Genomic DNA, 26,997 nt, shown 5'->3' with positions numbered 1-26,997 from the left:
GGCACAGCAGGCGTCCCAAGCCTGAGCATGACCAGCTCTTTCAAGAAAGACCCCACAAGTGCTTTCTCACAGGGCAGGACAGAGACAACTGCCCAACCTACAGCCAATCCATCCCTAAGGCACATGATCCTGTCTGATCTTGGAAGCTAAGCAGGGTCAGACCTGGTGAGAATTTTAGTGGGAGAAATGACTGCTCAGCTCCCAGAACAGCACCAGTGGGAGACCCACTATGGGTCAGTCATAATACAGTATGCACCAGAGAAGACGACCAGCTGATACAGCCCTCAGGCCACTGTCATTTGAGGTGGTCTTCCTGGGGTGAAATGGCTATATCATGTCCTGGGGAAGTCTCATTCCCTAACAAAGCAGGAACATGACTTTCTTGTCCTACCCACCCACTTCAAAACAGGCACCGAGCCCACTTGACTTTCTTCTGCCATGGGTGCAGATCCCAGGTAGCCCTTATCTAGCTCCTCCTTGGGGAAACATTAAACAAACCACCAAAACTCTTGACTATTTCTCTGAAGCTTCTGTAATTTTAATTGTTTCAGGGGAACAATATGTCACTTGATCTCCCCCTCAGACCAAACACCTGCTCTCTCCATGATAGTTATAATCCCTTTGACCCAACTTTCTCAAGCCCATAGACAGCTTTCCTGGGGTGTTCTTGCCCAGGTTTCATCACCCCTTCACTCCAGGAAGGCACAGATATGGGAAAGAACATGGCCACTGATTTTCCTCTGGACAGAGGTTGGGGTGGGAGGGTATCATGAGCTGAAGTAGGTCTTCTAAAACATGTCTGTATTCAAAGCCCAGTTCAGCTGACAGTGACTATACTTGAAAACAGAATTGGTAATGTTAAGATGAGATCATACTTGAATAAGGGGCACCATAGATCCTTTAAATTGTGTTCTTATAAGAAGGTTTTATGTACACCTAGTGACAATATTGTACAGGACTATCCTTGTGCCATATTGCCTCCACCTTCAGGGTGTCAGCAAGACCATCACAACCGGGTTTGTTGCTTCCCTCGTAGAATAAAGGGATGGGGAGGGTCATGGGCCTCTAAGCTGAGTATCCTGCCACTCTACCCACCCAGTTGTATACAGCTCTGCCCTCATTGCATGTGGCTGTCGGGATCACAGGAAGAGGTTAGAGTATACAGGTGTGTAAGCACTAGGGAGGGGCTCTATAATACACAGCCACAGGGCAGTCGCCATCCATGATGAATGTAGACCTTCCTGGGAGGCTGCTTCAGAATCACCTATTCTTCTGCCCCAAACCCCTCCCCTGTGCTCTGTAAGCAACCCTAGGAAACCCATTGGTGTCTTCAGTCAAACTTTGGCTTATTGTTGGGACTGTAGGAGGATGGGGCACACTTTGCCTAACCCTGGCATACCCCAAGGTGAAAATTCCCACAACACAGACACACCCAGAGGATACCATGTGAAGACAAGGACCAAGATGACAGATTCTGTTGCAAACTTGGCTTGATGAGGATTGCTCCTAGCTGCTACAAACTAGGAGGGAAACAGAGCAAGCCCTTTGCTCTCCCACATCCAGCCTACAGAGGGAGTGTGACCCTGTCAATAGTTTGGGGCTGATATCCTCAAAAAGTGTGAGAGAATATGTGTTTGCTGTTTTAACCATGCACATTGTAGCAATTTGCTGTGTTGACCCTAATGAGCTACAACTGAAGAGACACAAAAAGCTTAGAGGTGTTGCTTCGCTCTCGGGCACCCTCCACTTTCTACCAGTGTTTTTTTATTATTATTTTAAAATAATTTTTCATATAATATATTCTGATCATATGCTTTTCCCTCCCCCAAACTCTTCCCAGATCCTCACTACCTCCTGATTTTTTATGCCCAGAAGCATTAATCATAAGACATAAAAACCATGCACCCACACAGTCTAACACATGCACATACATGCTCTCACGCATGCCCGGGACACTTACCTCGCTGGGTTCAACAATGGCCACATTCTCTGCTCCCACTTTCCTCTTCATACGCGCAGCCATGGTGATTCCCCCACTCCCCCCACCCAGCACCAGCACCTCATAGTGGTTCTTGGCTGTGCAGCAGGCTCCTGTGTGCAGCTGGAGAGGTGCAGCCTGCTGAGTGCCCAGCCTAAGGAAACAGGCAAAGAGCCGGGCACGTGGACTGGATACAGCAGCAACCAGAGGGGCCATCATCAGGCTAGATCAGGCTAAAAGGAAGCAGAAGAGACTATGAGTGCCAAGGAAAGATGACTCTATGACCTGAGGAAGGGGAGGTTGGCATTTGATACCTACTGTCTTTGCTGAAGTCTGTCTTCCTTCCGGGAAGCCAGCTTCCTGACAACCATAAGCTGATGGCTACCTAATGGCTAAGCATTCTCTTTCCTTTCTGCCCATCAGGCCATCTAGGACTGTTTGAAAGACACATCCATGCCCTTCTGTATTTTATTTGTGTATATATGTGTGCCTGTGTGGAGGCAGAGAACTACCTGTGGGGGTCAGCCCTCTCCTTCCACCATGTGGGTCCTGAGGATCGACTCAGTCTTCAGTCTGAGAAGCAAGTGCCTTTACCTGTTGCACCAGCTTGTCACTCTTTTATGGGTGGATATGAGCTATTGTTATATGGGTGATGAGAAATGGACTCTGACCTCTACAAAAGCAGGAAGTGTGCTTAAGTGCTGAGCCATCTCTCCAGCCCCACTCCCCCTTTAGAATCTCACCAATCATTTGTCTCTACCCATCCTTGTCCATCAAGGCTACCATCTGTTTCCCTCCAGCTGTCTTCCATTCTCTCAGGCACATCCAAATGTTTCTTTGGTCTAGAGACCTGTAATGGCCCTCACCTCAGGGAGCAGCTGTGACCTTGCTGCAGAGCAACAGTCAATTAAGAGTTGGATTTTCTGCCACTCAGAGTTCATTCTGATCATGGCACTCAGGGCTTCAGCACCCTGGCAAGAGGTGCCTGGCTGTGCTCACCCAGGAAAACGCAGTTTAATCAAACTCATTACTGTACAAGCAAAGCCCTTCAGTACTTAGAGCAATTTCAAGCAGATGATTAATACAAGCAATGAAAGGAGTCCTGCCTGGCATCATAAAGTTGTGGTTTATGTAAAGAATCTGATCCTGCCGCTGGACGGTCTTTTATTGTATCAACTTCACAAACAATTCCTCCTTAAGGTTCTCTCAGAGAAACTCCTCCACTGAGAAAGGTGAGCGGCCATGCTGGGCAGTCAGTCCCTCAGAGGGGAGAAGAGCGAGGCTTCTCGAGAGCTGGCCTTCCGCACTGGTCTTGTATGACCTAAATATCCAGACTTTGGGTACCATGGTGCCCCAAACGTCCCTACCAGTTTCCGTTCTGTGAGTTCAACCAGGGTCCAAGAAGCCTTTATTCAATTATAGGCATTCCCTGAGGAGTAAGATTCCTAGTCACTAACATCACTAACTTTTGAATGGGGATGACTTAATTATACCACATCCACAGACCGGAAAAGAGGAAGGTTGCATGGGGGCAGGGCTAGAGAACGCTGAGCCATGAGTTCGGAAGAAAGGAAAACCCTGGAGGAGGAAAGGATGAGGTGGAAAAAGACAACAGTTTTAATCAGTATTAACTCAGTTGCAGAGCTTTGGTGAAGCCAAATGCTCCTCAAACTTCTGAATCTGAGGCTCACAGAAAGTGGAGCAGGCCCATACATTATGGCCTCCTGTCTAAAAACTATGCAAATGCTCTAGAAAGCAACACCCAGCATCCCTCCACCCTGCCTTCTGTTTCTTGGGATCAAGCACAAGGAAGTAGCTTCTAATACAGAAGGAGAAAAGAGTCTTACAACGATACCTCCAGAATACTTTCCCTAACATGGGCAGCCGTCTTCTAACAGACTGCGGATCAATACTGATAACACCCTAGGACAAACTCCACTCAGGCCAGGGGCAGTCCTGGCCCTTGACTGCTTCCATGGATGTTGATTTCAGATCACTTCAGTTTTATATGGAGACAGAGAATGTTCTGAATGTGAAATATTGAGGAAAGGTTGGGTAAAATATGGTTACAACAATGGCTCATGAGATCTTTTAAAATCTTAATGTGTACAAAGAATATATCAAATGCTTAAGGTTGGGAAACAAACATATCATATCATATTAAGTGTATATGCTATCCCAGCAAAGTAAGACAAAGTATGTATTAAAGAGAAAAAATAGCCAAAATGTTGCTTTGAATTAAGTACTTTTTCTGGGTTTTAAAATAATTGATGATTATGATTTTTTCTGGTTTTATTTTATAAATGCTCTACTAAATACATATTTGACAATAAAAAGACAGTAAGTGGCATCAGTGGTATCTTTTTTGCCAACATTGAACTTGTGAGTGGACTACCATTATTGTCCTCATCTATTATAGGTGACCAAACTAAGGTAGATAGCACTTCCGGGACTCTCTCCAGGTTATACAGCCCAAAGGTGGAGGACAGATCCAGCACCAGGACTTCTACCTCAGATCACTCAGTTACCCTGTATCTGTGATCTTTAGAACAAGAATGCATCAACACTGTCATGGCTTGTCAGGAGTATCCGACCTTTTGACATTGTGATAGGTGGTTGTCATCTGTGAATGTGTTGGGCCACATTCACAGCTATCCTGGGATACATGTAGCCTCTGGGATGAATATTGCACATGCCTGTTAGGTCTTGAACATCCACAAAATCACAGGTACGACAGCTTGGTCTTCAGCCTTTTGGCACTCTTGGCAAGCAGTGATAGCTCAGAAGGTGAGACCTAGTTGGAAGAAGCTAGGTAACAGAAGGCGTGGCCCTGGAGAGGACCTCAGGATCCTGGTCTATATGTCCTCCACACAGACCCCGTCTCTCTGCTTCCTAGCCACCATGAGGTGAACAGTCCCCTGCCACACATTGACACTCTGCCTCAGCACAAGCCTGATGCAGTGAGACTATGGGGACCCTCAAGAAGCATGAGCCAAAGGGAACCATCCCTCCAGTGCATTACTTCAGATTTTGTCATGGGGAAGGAAAACTAACAAACAGAAACAACAGCAAAACAATGCCTGCATGATAATGTTAAATGAGAATAAAAGATTATTTTCCACAAATTTCCAGAAAGGGGAAAACAGTTTTCCATTGTTCACACACTACAACTTAGGTCCATGGGAAGAGTTCTGTTTCATTTCATTTGCTTCAAGTTTTTTAAGGCAACCCAAAGGAAGGCAGAGCTAAATTTCTGGTTTGCAGCCACTCCTGTTTGAGTTATTTGACCTCGATTCTTTTGAAACTTGCACAAATGCTTCACTCACTCAGCCAAGAAAGCTATTTCTATTTTAATTTCAGTGTTTACCAAGAGTCCATTTCTGGGCTCAGCATAGCTAAGTGAAGTGCCTTCCAAGCTAGCTTTTTCAACTTCATTAATGAGCAGCCGAGTGCCCCAGCTCGGCTTTAATATACACAGTTCCAAAACCACAAATGTATTAGGGAAATGTCTCATGCCCTAAAATACTTGAAATCTCCACATCCTTTTGATTCTAGCCACGTAACATGAGATCAGAGAATCCAGAGCCATCACTCAGCATTGTGAATGAAGATAAGGTCTGGACCAATATCAAAGACTAGGAAGAAGCCAGTGGAAATATTCATAAGCATAATATTTAGTATCTCATTTTAGAACTATAGTATACTAGTATGTTTGCACATGTGTGCATGCATGTGCTCAAAGTTCCTGCAACTTTAACATTTTCTGACTTTGTGCCTTGGTGTGATTCAAGGTAAGACCCCTAGATTCAACATGGAACTGGTGACCAGAAAAGCCAAATATGATTATAATTACAGTGTCGAGACCTTGAGCCCCACTTCTGACCCATAAGAAGGAAGAAGAAGCAGTGGGTTTAGAGAGTGGAGTCTAATAAAAACCCTGAATAAGCTTTCAAGAACTTGGTTAGGGTTACAAACACAGAGGCTCTGGGACAGTGGTAAGTCCAGAGAAGGTATGGAAGCGCTATGATCCCAAAACCTTCCACTCATGCATTCTTATGTTCTGCCCTTTATAATAAACCAGGTAAGTGGTTTCCTGAGTTCCATGAGAAGTTCTAGATAATTGTCAGACCTATAGGGTGATCACAGGAAGTTCTGAATTTGTATCAACCAGACAAGCGTGTGGATCACTTGAGCCACCGTTTGTTGGGGGAATCCGAAGTGAAGATGGTCTGTAGGGCTGAGCCTGGAACTCTTGGTGCTAATATAAATGTTCAATTTAATTTTTAAAATACTCTATTAGTATCAAATAACGCAGTGGTGTTGGTGAGCAAAAAGAGATATTTGGTGTTAGAAGCCAGGTCAGGAAACACTGCAGAGCCAAAAGGCATTCCTGGTATTGACCTACACCAAACCTAAAGCAACAACCAGAACATCAGACAAGTCATGGAAGTGGCAGCCACACAACCTCAACCAGAATACAGAAAGAGAAAGAAAGAAAGAAAGAAAGAAAGAAAGAAAGAAAGAAAGAAAGAAAGGAAGGAAGAAAGGAAGAAAGGAAGAAAGAAAGAAAGAAAGAAAGGAAGGAAGAAAGGAAGAAAGAAAGAAAGGAAGAAAGGAAGAAAGAAAGAAAGGAAGAAAGGAAGAAAGAAAGAAAGAAAGAAAGAAAGAAAGAAAGAAGAAAGAGGGAAGGAGAGAGGGAGGGAGGAAGGAAGGAGGGAGGGAAGGAGGAAGGAAGGAAGGAAGGAAGGAAGGAAGGAAGGGAAAAAGAGGGAAGGAGGGAGGGAAGGAAGGAAATACCAAACTTGACCCTGAGAGAGGAAATGGAAAGCCCTTGGTAACAATAAGAATGGAACATACATCTAACACAATTTCTCCGTCTCCCCAGAAAACATCCTGGGACCTGTGTACCTGTTAGTCTAAGAAGTGTCTCAACTAACAGTGTTACAGAATGAAGCAGTCACTTTACTTCTACATTCTATAAAGTGAAACGCACACTTTAACAAATCAATAAATAAGACTAACTTAACTTTCATTTGCAAGTGGCACATTCAATATAGTTTACAATTAAATGATACCATGCTTTTAAGCTAGATAAAAATGCTCCAAGGGGTCTTAAATCAATTGAGTGCCTCCTTCAAAGGATGGAAATAGACACATGGACACAATAAAACCCCCACTGACTGAGGAGTCAAAAGCTTACTGGACATCTCTACTTGCATCACTTACTGGCAACCTTTTCACAGTTGGCCCTTCATAAATAAGCAGTACAGACTGCCTGTGTCCAAAGGTCCTTAGTCTTACGTCACTTGACATGCCTCTTACTTGATTGTGAGCAGCCAGAATGCCTAGCTGAGTGCAAACAGAGCTAGCATCTCAGCAACTCTTATCTACAGCATTCTTGATGTAAGGTCCACCAACTCTTCATGCTTGGGGCTCAACACTCGGCTCTTTCAGCTTTTGGGGAAAGAATATTGTGTGGCTCAGAGTAATTTCTCAAGCTTTCCCAGGCTGATCCACACTGCCTTGAGCTTCTGTAAGCACATGGCCAACCCGAGCTGATCGCCTTTGCTGAACACTTCTAAATGGAACATGAAAACAAGAGCAAGAAGCTCTTGCTATCCACACAGGCCTGTACTAAACCTACTCTGAACTGCTTCATGTCAGGATCCCTGTGAGTTCCACGTCCTAAGGTATGTGATCTTCAACTGCACAACACAACTAGACTTGATGTAGCATCCAGGTGTGGAGGCTCTGGAATGTAATTACTTCAGCCCTAAAGCTGTCACTAGCTATTGACATCTCTCAACTAAATTATTTCAAGACACAATTAAATAGGAAAACGGGGAGAAACACTAATAACAAATAGTAACCGTTTATTGGCATGTAGCTGACCTAATGCTGCTTCACAACACTGTAAACAGTTTGCTAATGAGAAAATTGAGGATTGGAGACCAACTAGAGAATTTGACTAAAGACATTTCTATGCGATTATACAAATATGGCCCCCCAAATTCAAGTGTTGAGCACTTACATTGCTGAGAGGTAAGACCTCCAATCATGAGAGGACCATTACACGGGAGATGAGGTTACTATAGAAGTGGGTGCGCCACCGCTGCCCCTCTCATCCCACACAATGTCTTCTGCGCTGTGCAGCAAGAAGGTCCTCTCCGTATTTGGGCCCCGGAAGCTTGTACTTCCCAATTCCAGAACTTTAAGAAATGAATCTGTTCTTTATAGACTACCTCACCCCATGTATCCTGATACAGAAACACAAGACAAAAGTAGTCGTTTCACTCATTAAGCAGCAATTTTTGTTCAAATTGACTCTTCAGTAATTCAGGGGGAAATGCCCACTGACAGAATTTTATCTTCTAGCTGGATTGTGCTCCAAATACTGTTGAGATATGATATGAAAGTGTAACTTACTAAGTATATTGAAAAGAAGAGAATCCAAGTTTTAGAGGTTGGGGCAAGGCAATAACAATATTGATATTCTAAGATCCTTGTCTCTTAGAAATAGTCCTTAAATTATTACAGTGAAATGGCCTGGAATTCCCTTGAAAATAATGCAGTAGATGAGAATTGATGGGAGTTAAGATAAAAGAATAGAGCCCATGAGCTAAGAATTTGAAGTCAATTGAGAGATATACATGGGTGCTCCTTATGGCCATATGTCTATTTTTGTATATGTTTGAAAGCTAACACTGAAAAGTTGAATGAATAAGTAAAAACAAAAACAGAAAATAGTGTGCTAGAGCAGACACTGACTTTTTATAGGAATCAAGTGAAGTCCTGAACAAATATGTACTGTTGGGCTCAAAGTGATGACAAAGGCTTCTTCAGATCTGAGTATGAGGTTGATGATATTGTGCAGAAAATGCCCGTCATAGCTTTATTCCCCCAGATGCTTACAGTCTAAGACTGCTACCTACAGAGGATGCTCCTGCCTCCTAGTTTCACTGCCAGTAATGGCCCTGCCTCCCTCTTTATCTGTATGGCATAACCCCACCTTCATGTTCAACTGTATGTAATAAGTACACTAAGCTTCCAAAGTGTTGTGACTTCTCCAACAGAATAAGCATAGCCCACTAGATAAGTTTTCTGTGTCTGTGTGTCTGCTTTTCCTTCATTTCCTCATGGCATCTAATCAGTCCTCATAGCATCAACTCCAAAACCATGCTAGGTCATGGAAGACTTTTGTCATTAAATGCTAAGTTCTGAGCATATTTCAAGTAATTGAAAGAGAATATTAATGGTAGTGTTAGCAACACAACTTAGAATCACCTATCACAGGATCCATACATGAATCAACACCACAAGTTTTGAAAACATTGAACTAATGGAGAAACAGAGGCTCAGAGAGGGCAGTAATCTTCCTCTATGAGCACTCAAATGTATGGCATGGTTTTTCTGAACAATCTGAAGCTAAGTCACAATCCTTAACATAAAAATGACTCATTACTACCCTAGTCAAGACTCCTACCTGCCAGGTACAATGCTGGAAAATTGAGGCTGAAGGAGAGTGGTTCTATCCTCAAGGTCAGACAACCAATCCAAGACAAGACCAACAATCATAGGGAGGAGATTTGAGAAACAATGAGGGGGGAAACCAAAAGAAACATTGCCAGTTTCTCTGCTGCCCAGTACTTCTTGGAATGAGCTCATATGGCTAGGTAGTGTGTGGTGGCTTTTCTGTGCTGTGATAAAACACCAGCACTAAGAAAGTGAATAGAAAGGAGATTATCTGGCCTTATGATTCCAGGGGGCTAAGAGGCAGCACACAGGTATGCTGACCAAGGTAAGAGCTGAGAACTCAGGTCTTCAAGCCTAGCATGGAGCAGAGAGAGCAAACTGAAAGTAAAGAAGCCTATATACTCTTGAAGCTCCCATTCAACAAGACTGCACCTTCTAAACCTCCCAAACGGCACCACCACTACATGGAAGCTAGTCAACCAGAGACCTAGTCGACCTCTGGCCTATAATGAAGCTCTGACCCCAAGGCTCCCCCGGAAAGCAGGAAAAGCCAGTGTTTCAGAGGAGTCTCACAGGCAGAACCACGTTCCAGTGCAGAACGCTGAGGCAGCAAAGACTCTGTCCTGTCCAGAGAGGGTAGGCAGCCTTTGTTTGGATCAGAGCCTCTTGCACAGGGAAGAGCAATCTGTCTTATCTAGTTACCAAGTTAACTCTTCATTTCATTCATAAATACCTTCCAGTCACACTCAGAACTCAGCTTGACCAAATGTCTAGGCACCTCATGTAAAGTCAACATGGCCCAGTAAAGCCAACAAATTAAAAATGACTGCTACCACATTTGAAGGAAAAGAAGATGTAATCTGGAAAATTTCTCAAGAGGGATTGCTGTTGTTCCTGGATTAGCACTACAGGAGTGCTAAGGAAATGCCCAGAATTTCCTCACAAATTCTGAGGCCCCCTCATACAACCCCTGCAGGTAAGGTATGCAGTGATATGGCAATAGACATAGTACAAACAAGACAGCTGGCTACTTCCCCTTCCTGAAGATATGCTGAGTCCTACTACATTAGCTACATATTTTTTCTGTGTTAATGATAAATGGACACATTGAGACCTGGCTAGTTCCTAGACTCTCTCTCTCTCTGGCCCAGAGACAATGAAGGTCTGGCTTGCATGCATAACTTATAGTCCCAAACACAAAGTCTCAGCCACCTTGTCTGCAGGACTTTGACATTCCATGAGGCAACAATATTCATATGATCTCCTTGGAACCAGAAACCAGGCAACCAGAAGCAGCCTCTGCACCCAGGGTTACATAGACGTAAACACAGCTGCTCAGCCTTCCCGCCTGCCTCGTAACATAGACTTTTCCCCATGCTTTTCCTCACCCTTTTCTACCTTCTGAAAAACCCCAGGTGCTTCCCCACAGGGTCCCAAATGGCACGTTGTGCCTCCAGTCTCTTGAGAACTGTGAGTAAAATTGTCTTCCTTCACTGCAGTCACCTCATGATCTATGGTGCTTGCCACACTTGATAAAAACAAATTCTGGGTACATTTTAATATACCTGCACTAAAATTCGTGTGCCAACTGTTCAGTCAGATGGAAGATTTTACACATTGAACAAAATTTTGTTAGACTTCTCCTTATATATGTGTGGAGCTGTCAGGTGGCATTTAAAAAGCAATTTAATTACATACTACGGAAAAATGTTGTTATTACATGGGTGATTGGGCCACATTTTTGCAGCTCCAGAACATAGCTCCATTGACTCTTTAATGCCATAATTAATCTGGAAGAATATGACACCTGGTGTTGCTTTCCCTAGTCACACTCTACCATGAACTCTATTGAACTTAACTTGGCAGGGTATTCTCCACCAAGGAAAATCTTCATATCTCTTCCATCCATTTAACCTTGACACACCAGCCAGGTGTGTTCATTAAAGGTGTTTAAGGACTGAGTTCTCTGCAAGGTGTTAGATTATGGGCATATTCAACTTCTTACCATCCTCAGCTCATTTCAATCAGGTAATAGCTGAATTTTCAAAAGTGGAAAGCAGGAAATATAATCAATATTTTAACTTACAGGATCCAGTTCCTGCATGAAAGTAGATACATCAAGAAACATTTTGCATGACTAAATGTCTAAGATTATCTTGATGAAAAGTAGAATTGCTTGAAATATGCATAGTCATGCTTGCTCTGCTATTCAAGAATGTTCCCTGAGTACTCATTGAGCACCTAGGAAGGATCTGGGCTGATGGAAAATGTTTTTCTCATTCTAGTCCTGGCCCCACTCCCAATTTATCAACTTCAGATGCTAAGGGAACAGTAGAGCTCAGCAGCTGCTGATAATACAGGCCAGGAAGAAGGTAGACCCAACCTTGGGGAAAGGCTTTCTGGTGTTAATGTTGGACAGCTTAATTTTTAAGTATTGAAAGTAGGCCATAAACATCCAGGAAGAACATTTAAATAGACATTTATGTTATTCTTTGCTAGATGGAATCTTACTTAACAAAAGATATGAATCAAATAAATACCAATGATTTTAGCACTTTTTTGCTAGTTATTCTCTGTACCCCCACTAGCTCCCCAACATTGTGGGTGCACTGACATGGTGAGAGCAAGCAGGGCAAGAATGAGCCCTTCCTTCTTCCGTTGTCCTTGTATAGGCTTCCAGCATAACTGTGGCCCAGATTAAAGGTGTACCTTCCAGCCTCAAGGTTTGAATTAAAGGTGTGTGTCTTTCAGCTTCAAGTTCTGGATCAAAGGCAGGTTGTCTTCCTTCCTCAAGATCCAGTTCACAAGTGTGCCCTCCATTTCTGCATTATAGTTCATTCCAGGTATAGTCAGGCTGACAACCAAGAATAGCCATCACACTGTTCAAAGCATGAGAGAAATGTTGTAGGTTGTCTTGAAAATCCACTTAGTGAAGCCTCAGAAAATGACAGAGAAAAACACAGTTCACCTTGGAGAACATCTAAATCAGCCAGGGAGAGACTTTCCCAGCAGTTAGGGAGCTATGATCATAGAAGAGTGGTCAGAAACATGAAAGGTCATTGGCTTTGAAGATGGAGGGGGAGGATAAGGAGCCAAGGATGTGGACAACTTAAAGAAGGCAGAAAAGACAAGAAAACAGACTCTCCTTTAGAATTCCCAGAAACTACAAAGCCCTGCCGAAACCTTGATTTTAGCCTAGTGAGGTCTGTACTGGAACTTTGAAGTAGACTATTGTAAGATAATAAATTCTGTTGTCGGAGTTTGGGCTATAGCTGATTGATACAGCAACTATCTAAACATGCACAGACCTGGAGTTCAACTGCCAGTGCCACAAAATGGGGTGGTGGAGGGGGGCAGGGAACAGGGAATGTGTATCATTAAGTGACACCATCCGTGGTTTATTACAGCAGCTTCAGGAAACGAATACATGTTTTATGTCATCTTATCTCTACAACAAATCAACAAGAGGTAGGTACTGTCATTTCCACTTACGGATATTGATGCTTTGCTTCAAAAGAAGTTAAGTGACACCCCAGTTAAGTCTAAGATAGAAAACAAATGTAGATTTTTGGAAGCTAATCTCATTACTCTTTCCATCAGTCTAGAGTAGATGTGCTCTAAAGTAAAGATACAGCATTTCCTGACAACTATTCCTAAGAACCTAGCGACAAAGCTTGATGTTATTCTCTTGGTAGAAAACACAGATTTTCTGCCTATCTACTTAACCATCCAGAGTGCTCCAGGGAATGGCAAGAAGAGCCCAGATACTCCATAATGTCAGTAATGACAGATTGGAACATAGAGCTGGAATCTGAAACCACAAAGAAGGTTCACTCTCTCTGGAGAGAAGAGATACATCAAAACGTCAACAACAACAAAAACTGAAGTGCCAACAAAAAAGTCCCAAGAAGAATGGGGTAGGTAATAAGACCCCAGGAGAAGGAAGGTGAGATAGGGACCAAGTATTTTTGGACACGGTCTTGGGGGAAGAGAGAGAGGAGCTAACATATACTATGTTCCTCTTCACATAAGCTCTGTAAGCCTGATGTGGTATACCAACGGTTTTAGGCCTGGGAACAAACACACCTGTTACAATGCAGGAGCTCTGAAATAGTTACTAAAAGAAATGAGTTTATTTGTGAGTACTCTTACTAAACATACTTCTATAATAGACAAGAAGTGGGTAAAGTAATCAGAGGGAACAATAAACCCAGCTGTGGTCCTATAAGTCTATTACCACTATATGCATTTGATGAGTGTACATGATAAGGGCCTGAAATTCAAATAAATAATCAGATAAAACAGAGAATGAGTAGGTGAAAAGTGGAAAGGGCGTCTGGGAGTAACCAGGAAGCCAAGGAGAAAGGAATTGTAGCAGCAGAACAGGGGGTTATGTCAGGGGCCCGTTGGAGCTTGTGTTGCCCTGTTGAGGTTCACAAAGGCACTGGGATTGGGAATTACCTAGCTGTAGATGAGAAGGAGGGCAGCTCTGGAGAAGTATTCACTGGGGAGAGAGAAAGAAACTGGACAGGCCTATGCTTCTGACGTCCAGGACTGAAAGCTGCGATGGCTATTCTTGGTTGTCAACATCTGGAATGGACTACAATCTAGAGACAGGGACACCCTGCGAGAGATTTTTTTTTTTTTTTTGGCTAGGTTTGAAACCACTGTCAACAAATCAGCATTCATAAAGCAACAACCGAAGCCCAAGCCTGTAAACTAGGCTGCTTTGTTTACCTTATAATGTTTTCCTAAATTCCGAATTACTTGTCAGTGTGGAAAGTTTTGGAGATATCTCCTAAAAATGACCCTATGGTCTTACTGGCAACAGTAAGCCCACATTCACACATGGAAACACTTGGTTGTCGCTACATAGTCAGTGGGGCCATCACCGCCCTACAAAAGGTTCCGGTTCACTGCCCCGCCCAACCTGAGTGAGTCATGTAAGTTACCTGCTCTGCTCTCACTTGGATTCAGCTTCTGTTCCCTGCTAATGGCAGTGAGGGCCTTGGAAGTTCTTAATTGAATGCAGTTTAGACAGTGAAGCTGGGAGCATGAATTGGAATACTTTAGCTAACTTCAGCATTTTCAAATGTTTACTGTATGCCAGGCATTGTGCTAGGCACAGAGACAAAGTGATGAAAGAGTCTGTCTACTTTCACAGCAAAGCCCAGGAATATGATGATCCACTGGGTGGCTGTTTCAGAACTCCAGGCACCAGCAAAGGTTGGGTCTCCGCAACAGGAAAGAACTAAAGTGAATGTAAAACCTGTGGGAGGAAAACAATGTATGTAATGAGGAAGACAAAAGCAACCCTATGAGAGTCCTCAGAGAAAAGCAAAAGTCCGAAGTATGATGTGAGAGGAAAACTATGCCCCTTGAAAACAGAAGGGATCACACAGGCCTCGCCCCTGCTTTTGGCTCAACTCCTCTTGCGGAATGTGGGGCTGGTCCTGCCTGTGTATTCAGGAAATGGATTACTATATTGTTAACAAATAAAGGAAATGAAGCAATCTTCACTCAGCCCTGCATGATAGGAGTCTATGTGGAGTGCAATCAATCCAAGCATTTGTTTAAATACTAAGTTGTGAAGCAAGAGCTCCCGTTGTGGACCAGGACTAAGCTGTCCAAGAAACAGGAACAAGTGCAGACAGTTCTTTGTGAGGCCTACCACCACAAGGGGTTCCTTAACTCGTCAGGGAGCACTGTAAGAACTTCCTTTTTAAAGGCAGCAACAGTTCTACCCAGTTATGAACCAGAGCAACAACCAGCATGGCATAATAACCCTAAGGATGCAGTAGTGGCACACGTACCTTGTGATAATCATAACTCTCTAATTGGAATTAAAGACCCACTCAAGAAAAGGGGTGCTATGCATGGTACTGGAAACTTAGTCAGCTACTCTGAGGTAGTGAAGTCATGGGTCTTGAAGGAGAACATGCAACCACGACTTTACTAAACCAACACAATCCCTAATAATCTAAACACGTGTCCTTATACCCACAGATAAGTGTAGTCTGAAGCCCTCATCAAAGAATCTTTTCTTTGCAACAGATAGAGATCATTAAAAAATCACAACTAATCAAAATGCAGAGTTATGGAGCCCAGAATACAGCTACAAAACACTCCTGCACCTAAGGCTCAGAGAAGATTTTGGAAGAGGGTGTGGAAAGATTTTAAGAGCTGGAGAATCAGGGAGTTTGCATCGAGATTGTGTCTCCCAAACAAGTCGGAAGCTACACCCATAAAGTCTCACTCCCCTGACATGAACTGAACAAAACATCCACCAGAGTGGATGGGGTAAAACTGACAAGGATTCAACCCAGTACAAAGAACTTTAGGCAACTAAGGAATACTGAGTGGAAGAAACGGTGTTTCCCAGGGAAGGCCATACAAGTAGGTTATCCAACACTAAATGGTCAGCCCTGAAAATATACATAAAAGTAACACTGGCTGAGCAGGTTATATTTAGGAATATAGTGTGTGTGTGTGTGTGTATGTGTGTGTGTATACACATACATATATATTTATGTATGCATGTAACAACAATTAATGAAAAAGAGTCTTGGTGCATATCTGGAAGAGCTTGAGGGAGGAAAGGGAAGGGGAAATGATGCAATTATAATCTCTAAAATAAAAAGGAAACGAAAAAATTACCAATGAAGACTTCATAATGAAGAGTGATTCCCTTTGCTGCTGAAAAATTCCCTCCAAGCTTAAGTACTTTGTAATATTTTATAATCAAAGCAAGCAGTATAATGATAAGGCTGATTATTTCACCAAGCAAAAAGTCAAAAACAAAAATTATATTTATATAAAGAAAGGATTTTTCCTTCAAATAAACTGCATTCGCTTTAACTGAAAGTTACGGGTTTTGACTGGAGCACACAAAATATAAACAAGCCTTGTTTTTCTGTTTGCTTCCATTTCCTAATTGCCAGAGAAACTTGATTCCTCACAGTCTAATACACTATAAATAAAAACAAATGACTCCATACTCCCCACTCCTCTGCAACATTGTACATAGCAGGCCTCTAGTCAGGTTTCCTGTCAAGGTCTATACAAAGTTGTGTGGACCTAGCCACAGACCATCTGGAAAGGAAGGTCTCTAGTTAATCAACAGAGTCTCACAGTGAAGTCAGCTTAGGCCCAGACTTCCTGAATCTGGTATTTGTTTCTTTGAATAGGTAGGTGGGTGGGTGGATGAATGGATGCATGGATGGATGGATGGATGGATGAATGGATGGATGGATGTCATGTAGCCCAGGAAAGACTCCAAGAAAAGGGTAACCTTGAACATATATAAGTGAAGATAATCTTGAACTCCTAATCCTTCTGCCTCCATCTCCCAAATGTTGAGATTTATAGGTGTTTAAGCCACCACACCTGGCTGCCTGACTCATTAAAATGATCACAATAAAATTACTCATCAAGCCAAAGTACACTGGGATTCAAACGTACATGCAAGAAAGTTATGAAGGGTGGAGCGTCATTGTAAACAGACTGGTCAATTACTTTGGCTTGCTATTACCCAGAATCCAGTGTGAGGGGTCTTAGTAAGAGAAGACTCCTTAATTACAAGTTATATATCTGTTGTTTGAACCTAGACACTGAATTCGATCCCTTAATGGTGAGGTCACAGTGAGATACACACAGACACAAGTGTGTCAGGCTCCCTAACAATGTCTGAGCTGATGGCACAGTAACCCATTCACTATGAAACTTTATCTGAGGACATGTTACGAGTCAGGAGACCCAGGTCCGCATTTCAGATAGGGCTCATCTTTAGGCATTGTGGGCTTGCTCTCTTCACACCACACACACACCTCATTGAGGAGGAAAAAGGGGTGGATTTTCACAGCAAATATCCAGTGGGGATATTTGTCTATTGAGTCCTCAAATTGCATTTCTGTGGCAAAGTCAAATACTTGGGCTAAAACATAATCAGAGTGGAAAGCAGATGTCCCAATTTCTACACCCACTATACACTGTGATTCTCTAGGACGCAACTATGGTTAAATGCATGATCCAAGGCATAAGAAATGCAGGGGAGGTATCATTTGTGGAGTTTGCTATGTGGGAGATATTGTAAAGTATACTTTATGTAATTTCTCATACAATCACTGAAGAGGGTATTAGTGACCCCATTTTATAAGCAAGAAAATTGAGGTTATAGGACCAGGGATAGTAGGTCGCTTTGAGCTCAGATGTTTGCTTTGAATATAAGAGAAAGGAAGGTGAATTCTCTTTAACTTAAAAGCCCTTCTTTCTCTATTATTTAATACAATCTTAGATTTGAGGGACTGGGAAAATCTCATGATAATCATCCAAACTTAGACAGTTGAAGAATGAGGTGGCCTTCATCCTTCTCAAATGTTGTACACATACTCACAGAAGCACAGACCAATTGCAAGACCAACACTTCCACAGAAAGTTCTTACTGTCTATAAGGTTTAGTTGGCTTTAGGCCTGACCTGGACAGCTTTTAGTAAATTACCCACCATTCTCCTGTTTACCAAATTTCCAGAGTCAGAGTTTTGTGATGGATGGGGGGGGATGTGCATCTAGAAATGCTGTGTCATGGGTTCTGTCTCCATTCTTTACAAGACATTTCCTGTATTATAACACATCTGATTAACAAACCTACACATGGGCAAAGAAACTTCCGGAATCCTCCTTTCCTATCAAGACAGTATCTTTTCTCTGGTGGGAACCAGACCCACCAAGAGCCCTCACAGGCATTCAGCTCTCCCAAGTCCCTTCGTGTTTGTGGAGTTACTCCACCAGGTTTAAGAGAAGCAGTTCATTTTAAACAGTCATTTCCCAAGCCTCCAGCTGTCACCTTGATGGCATAACAAGCTCCAAGTCATCCCGCAAACCTTTGAGGTACCAGATTGGGGGGGATGGCCAATACTGAGGAGAGGAACAGATGAGGTCTGAAAACAGTGAGTACTGCATCCCTCTACATCGAGTACAGTTTGGGTGCTTTTCCTGTGTGGGGAAGTATTGAGATGGTTTTGTTGAGGGAGGAGGGGCTTTCCTTTTTCTCCTCCTTAGGTGAAGCAGATGACCAAAGAAGCCCAGAGTAGAGGGCACAATGATAGTTCAAGGAAGTGTTAAGCCCCAGAAGCCTAACTGGCAAGGAAAGCCCTTTCTACTAACAGGGTATTTATTTAAATTGGGGCCCATTCATTTGAATGAAAGGAAAATCACCATCATCTACTTGAAATTTAACATTTTCTTCAAGTATTGTGTAGGCAGCCAGTCACAGCAATATTAATAGCATTTATGACCTTTTAAAAGATATTTTCTTACGTTACAGGTGTGCCTACATCTTGAATCCTATATTCTCTACCATTTCAAAATTGTAATAGTTATTTACTTTCAAAAACATATATTACATGATATATTTTTAATACTGTAGCAGCTGATTTCTTTCATCACAGTCTGCCTTTACTTCTGTGTTGAGGGGGGCTAGAAGAGCGCTTGCAGAGGACTTGCTTCCAGCACCCAGATAGCAACTCGCAAGCATCTGTAACTCCGTTTCCAGGGTTCTAACAGGCATTAGGCACGCACCTCAGGCACAGACATACATACAAGCGAAACAACCATACGCATGAAATAAAATAATAAAATTTAAGGAAAATCTTCTAAGAAAGAGTCCTTCGTTTTCCCCCAAACTCAAAACTGCCCAAGGAAGATGACATGATAGTGAGTCAGAACCCTGAGTTTACAGCAAGCACAAACTCGCTGGCTCGACACGAGTCTGTGAGCTCTAGAAGCTGGGGTGGAAATCGGGTATGTAAAAGAAAGGTGAAAAGGTTTCACCAAAGTCTTTTCCCACTTTGCACCAGTTGCCAATCGGCCCGGCCTGAGCTCCCCCACTGACCCCCAGCACTCCAGGCACCTCCCCTGCACGGGGCTCAATCTCCACAGGATGCACGCGGTGCCAAGTGCTGAGTGACAGTCAACAAGTGCAACTAAGGCTCCTGAAATTCCAACGCACCCAGACCACAGGTCCTGGCTCTGTGAGTGGGGAGGGTGTCATGGTCATCCTGTCCCCAAGGCTGACGTTCGGCCACTCCCAAGAAAGCTCTACAATTCACGAACTGAGTCTCAGACCCTTGCGGTTGAAGCTGTAGGTGTCAGGAGTTGGGAAGGAAGAGAGGTGGCCCCTGAGCGCAGGAACTGAGCAGAGACAGCAAGCGGGCTATGAAGGGTGACAGCGTCCCAGGGCCGAGGGCCAGAGCTCTGTGGGATGAGTCTTACCGGGCTGAGCGACACCGTGGGCCCCAGAGCTGGCGCAGCAGAAACTTCAGTGGCACTGGAGCTACGGCCTCTCTGGGGCTCCGCCTGGCTGCTAGGGGGTGGAGGGGGGCGGAAAGCGGGGCGGGGACGGAGGCCGGGACTGAGGACAGCCACCACCCACACACACATATTCCCGCCCAGGAAAAGGCCGCCCCAGGAGTAGCCCAGTCCAGAACCGTGCGAGGAACGCGTACCAAGGAGCCAGCGGGCACGGTCACCTGAGGCGTAGGTGGCCCTTGCTCCCCGGCCTCAGCTGCGCCCCGAGCCGAGCGACTGCTGCCACTCAGCCCAGACACTTTTCCCATGCCGGTAGTGCAAACAAGGCCACTGCCACTCAGAGCGGTGACTTTCCCCGGGAACCTGCTGACTCTGGGCGTTGAACTCTTGTCGCCCGACGCGTCACCGTTCTGCCCCGTCTAGTGTGGACTGTTCCAAGGGTTGTGAGCCTGAGCCCATGCTAAAGCTAATACAGTGCCTAAAGTTCCTACCGTCTCAGCTTTAAAAACTTCAGAGAGCATGCAAATGCCAACCAGCTTCTTTTTTTTTTTTAAGTGTAACTTTGCTTCTTTTGCACTTGTTTGGTTTTGTGTATTCTAATAATTTTTGAGTCTTATTTCAAATGTCCTTGTCTTCACTCTGAGGCGGTAAGATCGCCTGGCCACAAGGCTACGAATGCAGACTGTGGGTTTAATGGAGACCCCGCGACACTTGACCCTGCGGCATTGCCTCCTCTGTAAAGTATCCGGAAAGGAAACGAAATACAATCTGTGTTTTCCTGACAGATCTATTGCTGGAAACGGAGTATAAAGAAAGACCGTGTAAATTCCTTAACGCTTACCATAATCTTATCTAAAACTGAATTTATCTTACCAATAAAACTTTCCACGTACTTGAAAGTTTGCACAAGGGGCAAGGCATCAGAAAAATTGTTCAGGCCTGGCCCGGGCAGTTCACTGTTGTTGTATGGTAGGTACTACACACAGCACAAGAGGCAGGCATCTCCACCTTCTAAATGCCAACAAGGGGAGCCCAAATTTTTGACAAAAATAAAACTCTACACACACATACTTCCAAGTTGATTCGCCTTACTCTCCATCCCTCCTCCCTCTCCAACCCCACGAAGAAGCCCTGGTGAGGAGTCAAGGCGCTACCTGCTTTCCGGGTGTTTTGAGGTTGGTGACTGGAGAATCCAGTTAATAGGTATGACCTAAACAGTTCCCACACGCTGGAGTAGCTTTCTGTTATCTCACCCAAGACACTGCTTTCTGTCGGGGAGAGCAGGGGTGGTGACTTGCCTATCAGACAGATATTAAGGCTGAGAATTTACTCCATTGCCATTTCATTTTCATTTTTATTACACTTTACTTTGTGTATGGGTGTGTACATGTGTGCCCTTGATGGACAGGTGTAGGTTAGAGGACAATTTTCTAAAGTTGAGTCTGGTTTCCTGGTGAATCCCAGGTCATCAGGCTGAACCTGCTGAGCCATCTCCCCAGCCCAGTCACTCTCGGGAGTCCTTGCCTGCTGGGTGCCAAGTAAGTCCCATGCACGGCTGCTGTCTGGACCTACACTTGATTCCCTACCCATATGAAGTTTCCAGAGTAACGAGTGTGCAGTTAGGGAGATGGGAAATAAGAGAAATATTAAAGGATGGCAAGAGGGCATATGGGGGGGGCGGGACTACGTGGGGGGTGCTGGGGCTCAGAGGAATAAATGCCTATTCAAGAAGATCCAGGAAGAAGGAAATGGAGACGGGCGGGCTCTGGAAAGCCATGCAGACCTGTGCTAGGAAGGGAGAGCAGGCTGCAGGAAAGAGCAGCAATGAAGAACGGGAGGGAGAAAGGAAGACTCTGTGTCAAAAGTGAAGCCCTTGGGATACGGGTAAGGCAGAGTGATTCTGCAGGTGTGCAACTTTAAACGCACCTGCTTGCAGCCCATTAAGCAAGCCCCGCCCTCATCCCTGAAGCAAATGCTTCTTTGGGTGAGTTTGTAGCTAGAGGAGTGACTTATTCCACCCAGGTAAACCTACCCTGCTGTGATAGTCGCCCATCCAAAGTGACGCTAATCATCACCAGCTGCTATGACACTTATTGAGAGCTGGGGGTAGGGATCTGGACCAAGCAGCACACTGTCCTGCCAGACCAGCAGGAAGTCCCCTAGCCAGAAGGGAAGAGAGCAGAAATACAGAGAATATGATTGCTTTTTTACATGTGGCCTTTAAAAGATAGTTCCAATTTCCCCCAGTTGCTTTCCTCATAGTCAGACTGCTGGTAAAATAACCAAAAACTGCTATCAAGCTACAGAACAGTCAGTTTCTTCATCTGTGTCACCTAAGATCAAGTTGTTTTCCAGGCAGACAGCACTAGTGTATACACATGTACTTCGCAAGTACAAAGCACCCTATCTCAATCAGCATTCTTGGTTGCAAGCAGGACGTCAGTTATGGACACCTTAGGTTGAGGAGAGGTTGTTAGAAAGCATTCATCAAATGCTGCAGTGATGGTGGCCAGGGAAGTGAACCTGACCTAGAGAAGTTCTAAAGAATCTAAGGACCCAAACATCTTGTTGTTATTCTTTTCTCCTTAAAAATTTATTTTCTTTTTGAGATTTTCATACATTAATACCTTATTTACATCATTTCCACCCTACCTTCTCCCCACTCCAATTCCTTGTATGTGCCTCCTCAAATGCATGATCTCTCTTCTTTAACTATTATTGATACACAGAGAGAGAGACAGACAGACAGACGGGGGGAGAGAGAGAGAGAGAGAGAGAGAGCATTTAGTGTCCCTCATATGTATATGTGTTTAGGACTGACCTCTTGGGATATCAGGGGACTCATCCTCATCCCCAGGGAAGCCTAATTTCCCCCCTTCCTTAGCATCCTTTATTGCTGTAGCTCTTCATCTAGGGTAAGGCCTGCTTGATTTCCTTCTTCCACACGGGATGTCAACTGATGTTGTCATTGTGCGAATCTTGTTTAGGTGACCATATTGTCGAATTTCATGGGTGCAGCTCCCTTTCGTATGTAGAAGACCATATCGCACAGCGGGCATCCTGGTCCTCTGATTCACCACCTTTCCTCCCCCTCTTCCACCATGTACCCTGAACCTTGGATGTAGAGGTTATGTTGCAGATGTATCTAGTAGGAATGCAGACTCCATGATCAGTTGTTTTGAGCATTTTAACCAGTTGTGGTGTTCTGCGATGGTCCCCATCTACTGCAAAAAAGAAGCTCGTTTGATGAGGAGTGAGAGCAACACTTATTTGCGAATATAAGGATAAATGCTTAGAATTGAGTTGGAAATTTTACTGTTTTAGGAAAGTATCAATAACAGGTCTTCCTCTAGGGTTCATGATCTCACCAGTCTTGGTTGATTAGCTAGGTTTGCAGGACCAATCACAAATTCCTTCTAATTGAATGATCAATAAGCCTGATTAGACAGCTATTAGTTACTCAAAATATAAGTGCTGCTATTGCATCCTTGGGTATATCTTGCCATATTGATCATTGTCAGAAGCAGACTGGCCACTCCTAGGATAGTCCCAACACCATCACAAATGACTATAAGGTTAGTGCCACAAAAATAGAAGAAGCCAAGAAACCAAATCTTCAAAGAAAGTGTCCACTTGGCTGACTGTACATAAACAACTAGCATCTTAGCTGCCCAGGCAGGAAGAGAACATGCTTGGTCTTGTTGCTTGCCCAGGACTACCATGATGGGTGCTCTGTTCCAAATGGAGAAGGGGATTAGACAGTGGGTGTAGAGAACAATGTCTGCTATAGGCTTTGTAAATAAATACAAGGTCTTTATCCACACATTATTTACCATTGTCTAAGCAAAGTAATATAGTAAAATCCTCAGCGCTTCGGCCAGAAAGGCTTCTGCTGAGGACCCACATTTTAGAGTGCTGCAGAGCAGGGGTGTGACTCAGGCACATCACCTTTCTCAAGGAGACTGTACCAACTGGCCTCAGCTAACTGCATTAGCAGATAGATCATTTTTTAAGTTCCTGCCTCAGGTGACCCTTGTAAAATGAAACCAGTTAATATTTAAAACCGACTGGCACTGTACCTGGCATAGAAATAGTAGTCAGCTGATGATTGCTGTTTGCATGGTTTTTATTGTTACTGGGCTATTATGTTATTACTGTGAATTGAATATCCCCTCCAAAGCTCATGTTGGAATTTTATTACCATTATAGCAATATTAGAAGGTGGGACCTTTGAGGTGATTATGTTATGAGGGCTACATGTTCATAAGTGTAGATGATGATGGCATTATGTAAGACTACCTCTTAAGCACAATGGGCAAAAGTACACGTTGCATGCATAAGCCTAGCCACCTGAGTTCATCAGCAAGACTGAAATGATTCCCCACATGCAAAGAGCCACAATAAGGTTATTGGGTTTCTCACCAGAAATCAGAAATCAAAAGGCAGTTAGCCAATACATACAAAGTATCCACCAGGAATCCTGTGTCCATCAAAACTGTCATTCAAAGGTGAGGGAGAGATATGGTTGTAGCTGGCCTACTTAGTCTTCAGTGTCTGATCCAATCTCTAGATATTTGAAGAACCCTGCCATACTGTTTTCTTTGTGTGACTCTTCCCTAAATGGTTTCTCCACTTCAGTCCCAACTACTAAAATCAACAACTTAACCTTCATAACTCAATTTTAAAAAGAATAGCAAGCTAAACCCTAAATTAGCAGTTGAAAAATAACAAAATTGAGACAGAGGTAATTTAAGAGGAATACAGAAAAATGATAAAATGAAAAAGAAAAGATCTGAAATTGACAAATCTTTAGCTAGGTTTCACAGAACCCAGGCAGGGTGGGACAGCGCAGTGACTCACACCTGTGGTCCAATTTACTCGGGAAGCTGGGGCAAATGGAAATTTGCAAGCTAGCCTGAATCAGGCTCCAGTCTCATCACTTCCGCACATGAGCACCAGCCTTCTCATCCTGCTTCCGTCTTCCTCATGCTGCTGTTGCAGGTAACATGTGCTAAGCACCCAGCAGGAAGCAGATCTTCAGAATCGCTGGGAGCAGATCTAGGAATCCAGATCTGGCCAGAGATGGAAATAAGAAATCAGATAAAGGCAGAGAAACACCCTACAAATAGTAGAGACAGTTCTGTGGCTGATAGTAGGACTAAATCTAGATTCTTGTCATTGATGTATTTTTCTACAAATTCCTGAATTAGTGAGTGTGGCGATACCTGGGTCTCTATGTAGCCCCTCTTTTATTACATAACACATGTAAAATTATTTGAAAACTGCAACATGGTAGAGCTGCCAAAAGACAATGAAAAATATTTGATGCCCATGGTTGCAACAAATGGATAGATAATTGATATTTTATCTTATAAATGGAACAGGGGTGAGATATTATATATCATAAAATTTTTGTGGAAATGTAGAAAACAAGAAACAGGCCCATAACAAAATCCTTAAAGAAGTCTAGTACCAGGTTACATAGAATTCAGGCAGGGTAGGACAGTTTTTCGAATTTTCCTGCTTCTGCAAATGGTCTGTCAGATATTCTAGGCCTATAGATGAAGTCAGTTGCCCCAACATTACAGAAAGATTTTGGGTGACTGTCCAAGTAGCCAGCTGTTTCTGTCATCTCTTGCACCTTTTGGAAGTCACCTGCTTGTACTTCCTGTTTACTCAGGTAATATTATTTTCCTTCTCAGGTCTTTGTTGGGGTTGAAGACTAGATAGTCTCAGCTACTATTCTCTCATATCTTAGCTAGACAATTTAGGTACAAAACCTCAGACTCCTCAGGATAGGACAACTATTGAAATAATCTCTGTTATTTGCCAATTACCTATAGCCTGGACATTCAGTATGTGTTTCTGTTTCTTGCTTGATGTTGTTCTTGTTAGTTGTAGTGCTATTTTGTGTATGTTATTAGCCTTTCTTTCTCTTGGACAATACTTGATATTTGTTTTTATTACATACAGTTTTGTAATACATGTATTAGCTTCTTATTTAGACAAAAGGGAAAAGTGTTGTGGGAATTCAGTCCCCCAATAGTTCTGGGGTACCGGCCTTAGGGCACAGCTTCTGTGTGTGAACTTGATCTCTCATAAAGAAGAAAAGGGGTCTTGCTTGCTCTCTTGGGAGGTCAGAGCAGAAGCAAGCCTTGCAGTTGCTCACATCTCCCTCGGCAGGATGGGGGACATGGCAGCTGGACCCACAGTGACTTCCACCTCGTCCTGTATTGTCAGCCTGTATCTCCCATTGAATCCACATAATAAAGACTTTTGTAAATTCTCAAATTGCATCCCCCACTCTTTTCTCATCTGATTACTAAAGGGGATTCTCTATGTATTCTATAATACATCCCCAAGACAGTAACTGATTAGGATGATGAGAGTCACTCTGGGGCCGATGTATGCAGGACTTCCTCCAGACCAGTGCTGCACTGACTAGCCATGGGATGTTTGCCCTTGGACCAAATGCCCACCCCAGACCCAATCAGACAAGGCAAGTGGAAAGAGGTGGAATCTCAGCATCTTTTCCCCCAGCAGTCATTCAGTGCTTTCCTTAGGAAATCTAAGCATAACCAGAGATATTGTGATGGGATAGACAGATGATACATAATTGAATAGATGATTGAGAGGTATATATAACAAGTTAACTGGTCATGATATTTAAGAAAAAATTGTTTCGAGCCCTCAAGTCCAACATCAAACTAGAAGACTCAAAATATTGGAAAAAAATGCAGCTTTAAAACCTGCCACAGATACCTTTAGAATATCTCACTGTTTAAACAAAAACTCAGGTTAAGAAACTATAGCTGAGGAACAACGAGGTGGCTCCTTGTGTAATGGAGTTTGCCATGCAAGCTTAGTGACCTGAGTTCAATACCCAGAACCCACATAAAGGTAGAAGCGGAGAAATAGATGAGTCCACAAAGTTTTCCTTTGATCTTCACATGTGCTCCATGATACCCATCATCATCATCGTTATCATTATCGTTATTATCATCTTTGAAGTCAACACACAGTATGTAAGACTCTGACACAAAAACAAGCAAAAAATAACGTTTAAAAGGAATTAGCCAAATGTCATCAAAGCAAGTGAAATAACACAGTAAGAGTAAGAATCTGTTCTAGGGGAGCAGAATACTGTAAAGTACCACAAGATGGCAGCATTGTCCCATGTGTAGTCTATCAGGGCTTTCTTTTTTGTGTGTTTTTTTAAATGTGTTTCTCTTGTACCTAAT

General features: G+C 43.4%; 1 protein-coding gene across 2 annotated transcripts in view; it reads right to left on the bottom strand.

Moving 5' to 3' along the window:
* Positions 1 to 19,832, bottom strand: part of Sqor (sulfide quinone oxidoreductase) — a 45,226-nt gene extending 25,394 nt beyond the window's left edge. For both annotated transcript variants that reach the window (XM_040746194.1, XM_040746196.1), the window contains exons 1-2: positions 19,721 to 19,832; positions 1,961 to 2,211 (exon numbers count right to left, since the gene is read on the bottom strand). In XM_040746194.1, coding sequence (XP_040602128.1) covers positions 1,961 to 2,197 — 237 coding nt within the window. In that variant the 5' untranslated portion in view covers positions 2,198 to 2,211; positions 19,721 to 19,832. The remainder of the gene's footprint in view (positions 1 to 1,960; positions 2,212 to 19,720) is intronic.
* Between the last annotated feature and the right edge of the window lie 7,165 nt (positions 19,833 to 26,997).

The sequence above is a fragment of the Mesocricetus auratus genome, unplaced genomic scaffold (genome assembly GCF_017639785.1).
Source record: "Mesocricetus auratus isolate SY011 unplaced genomic scaffold, BCM_Maur_2.0 Super-Scaffold_100004, whole genome shotgun sequence".
In the NCBI taxonomy this organism is placed as follows: Eukaryota; Metazoa; Chordata; class Mammalia; order Rodentia; family Cricetidae; genus Mesocricetus; species Mesocricetus auratus.
The sequence above is the reverse complement of the archived record's forward strand: the minus strand, read 5'-3'. Positions and strand labels throughout refer to the sequence as shown.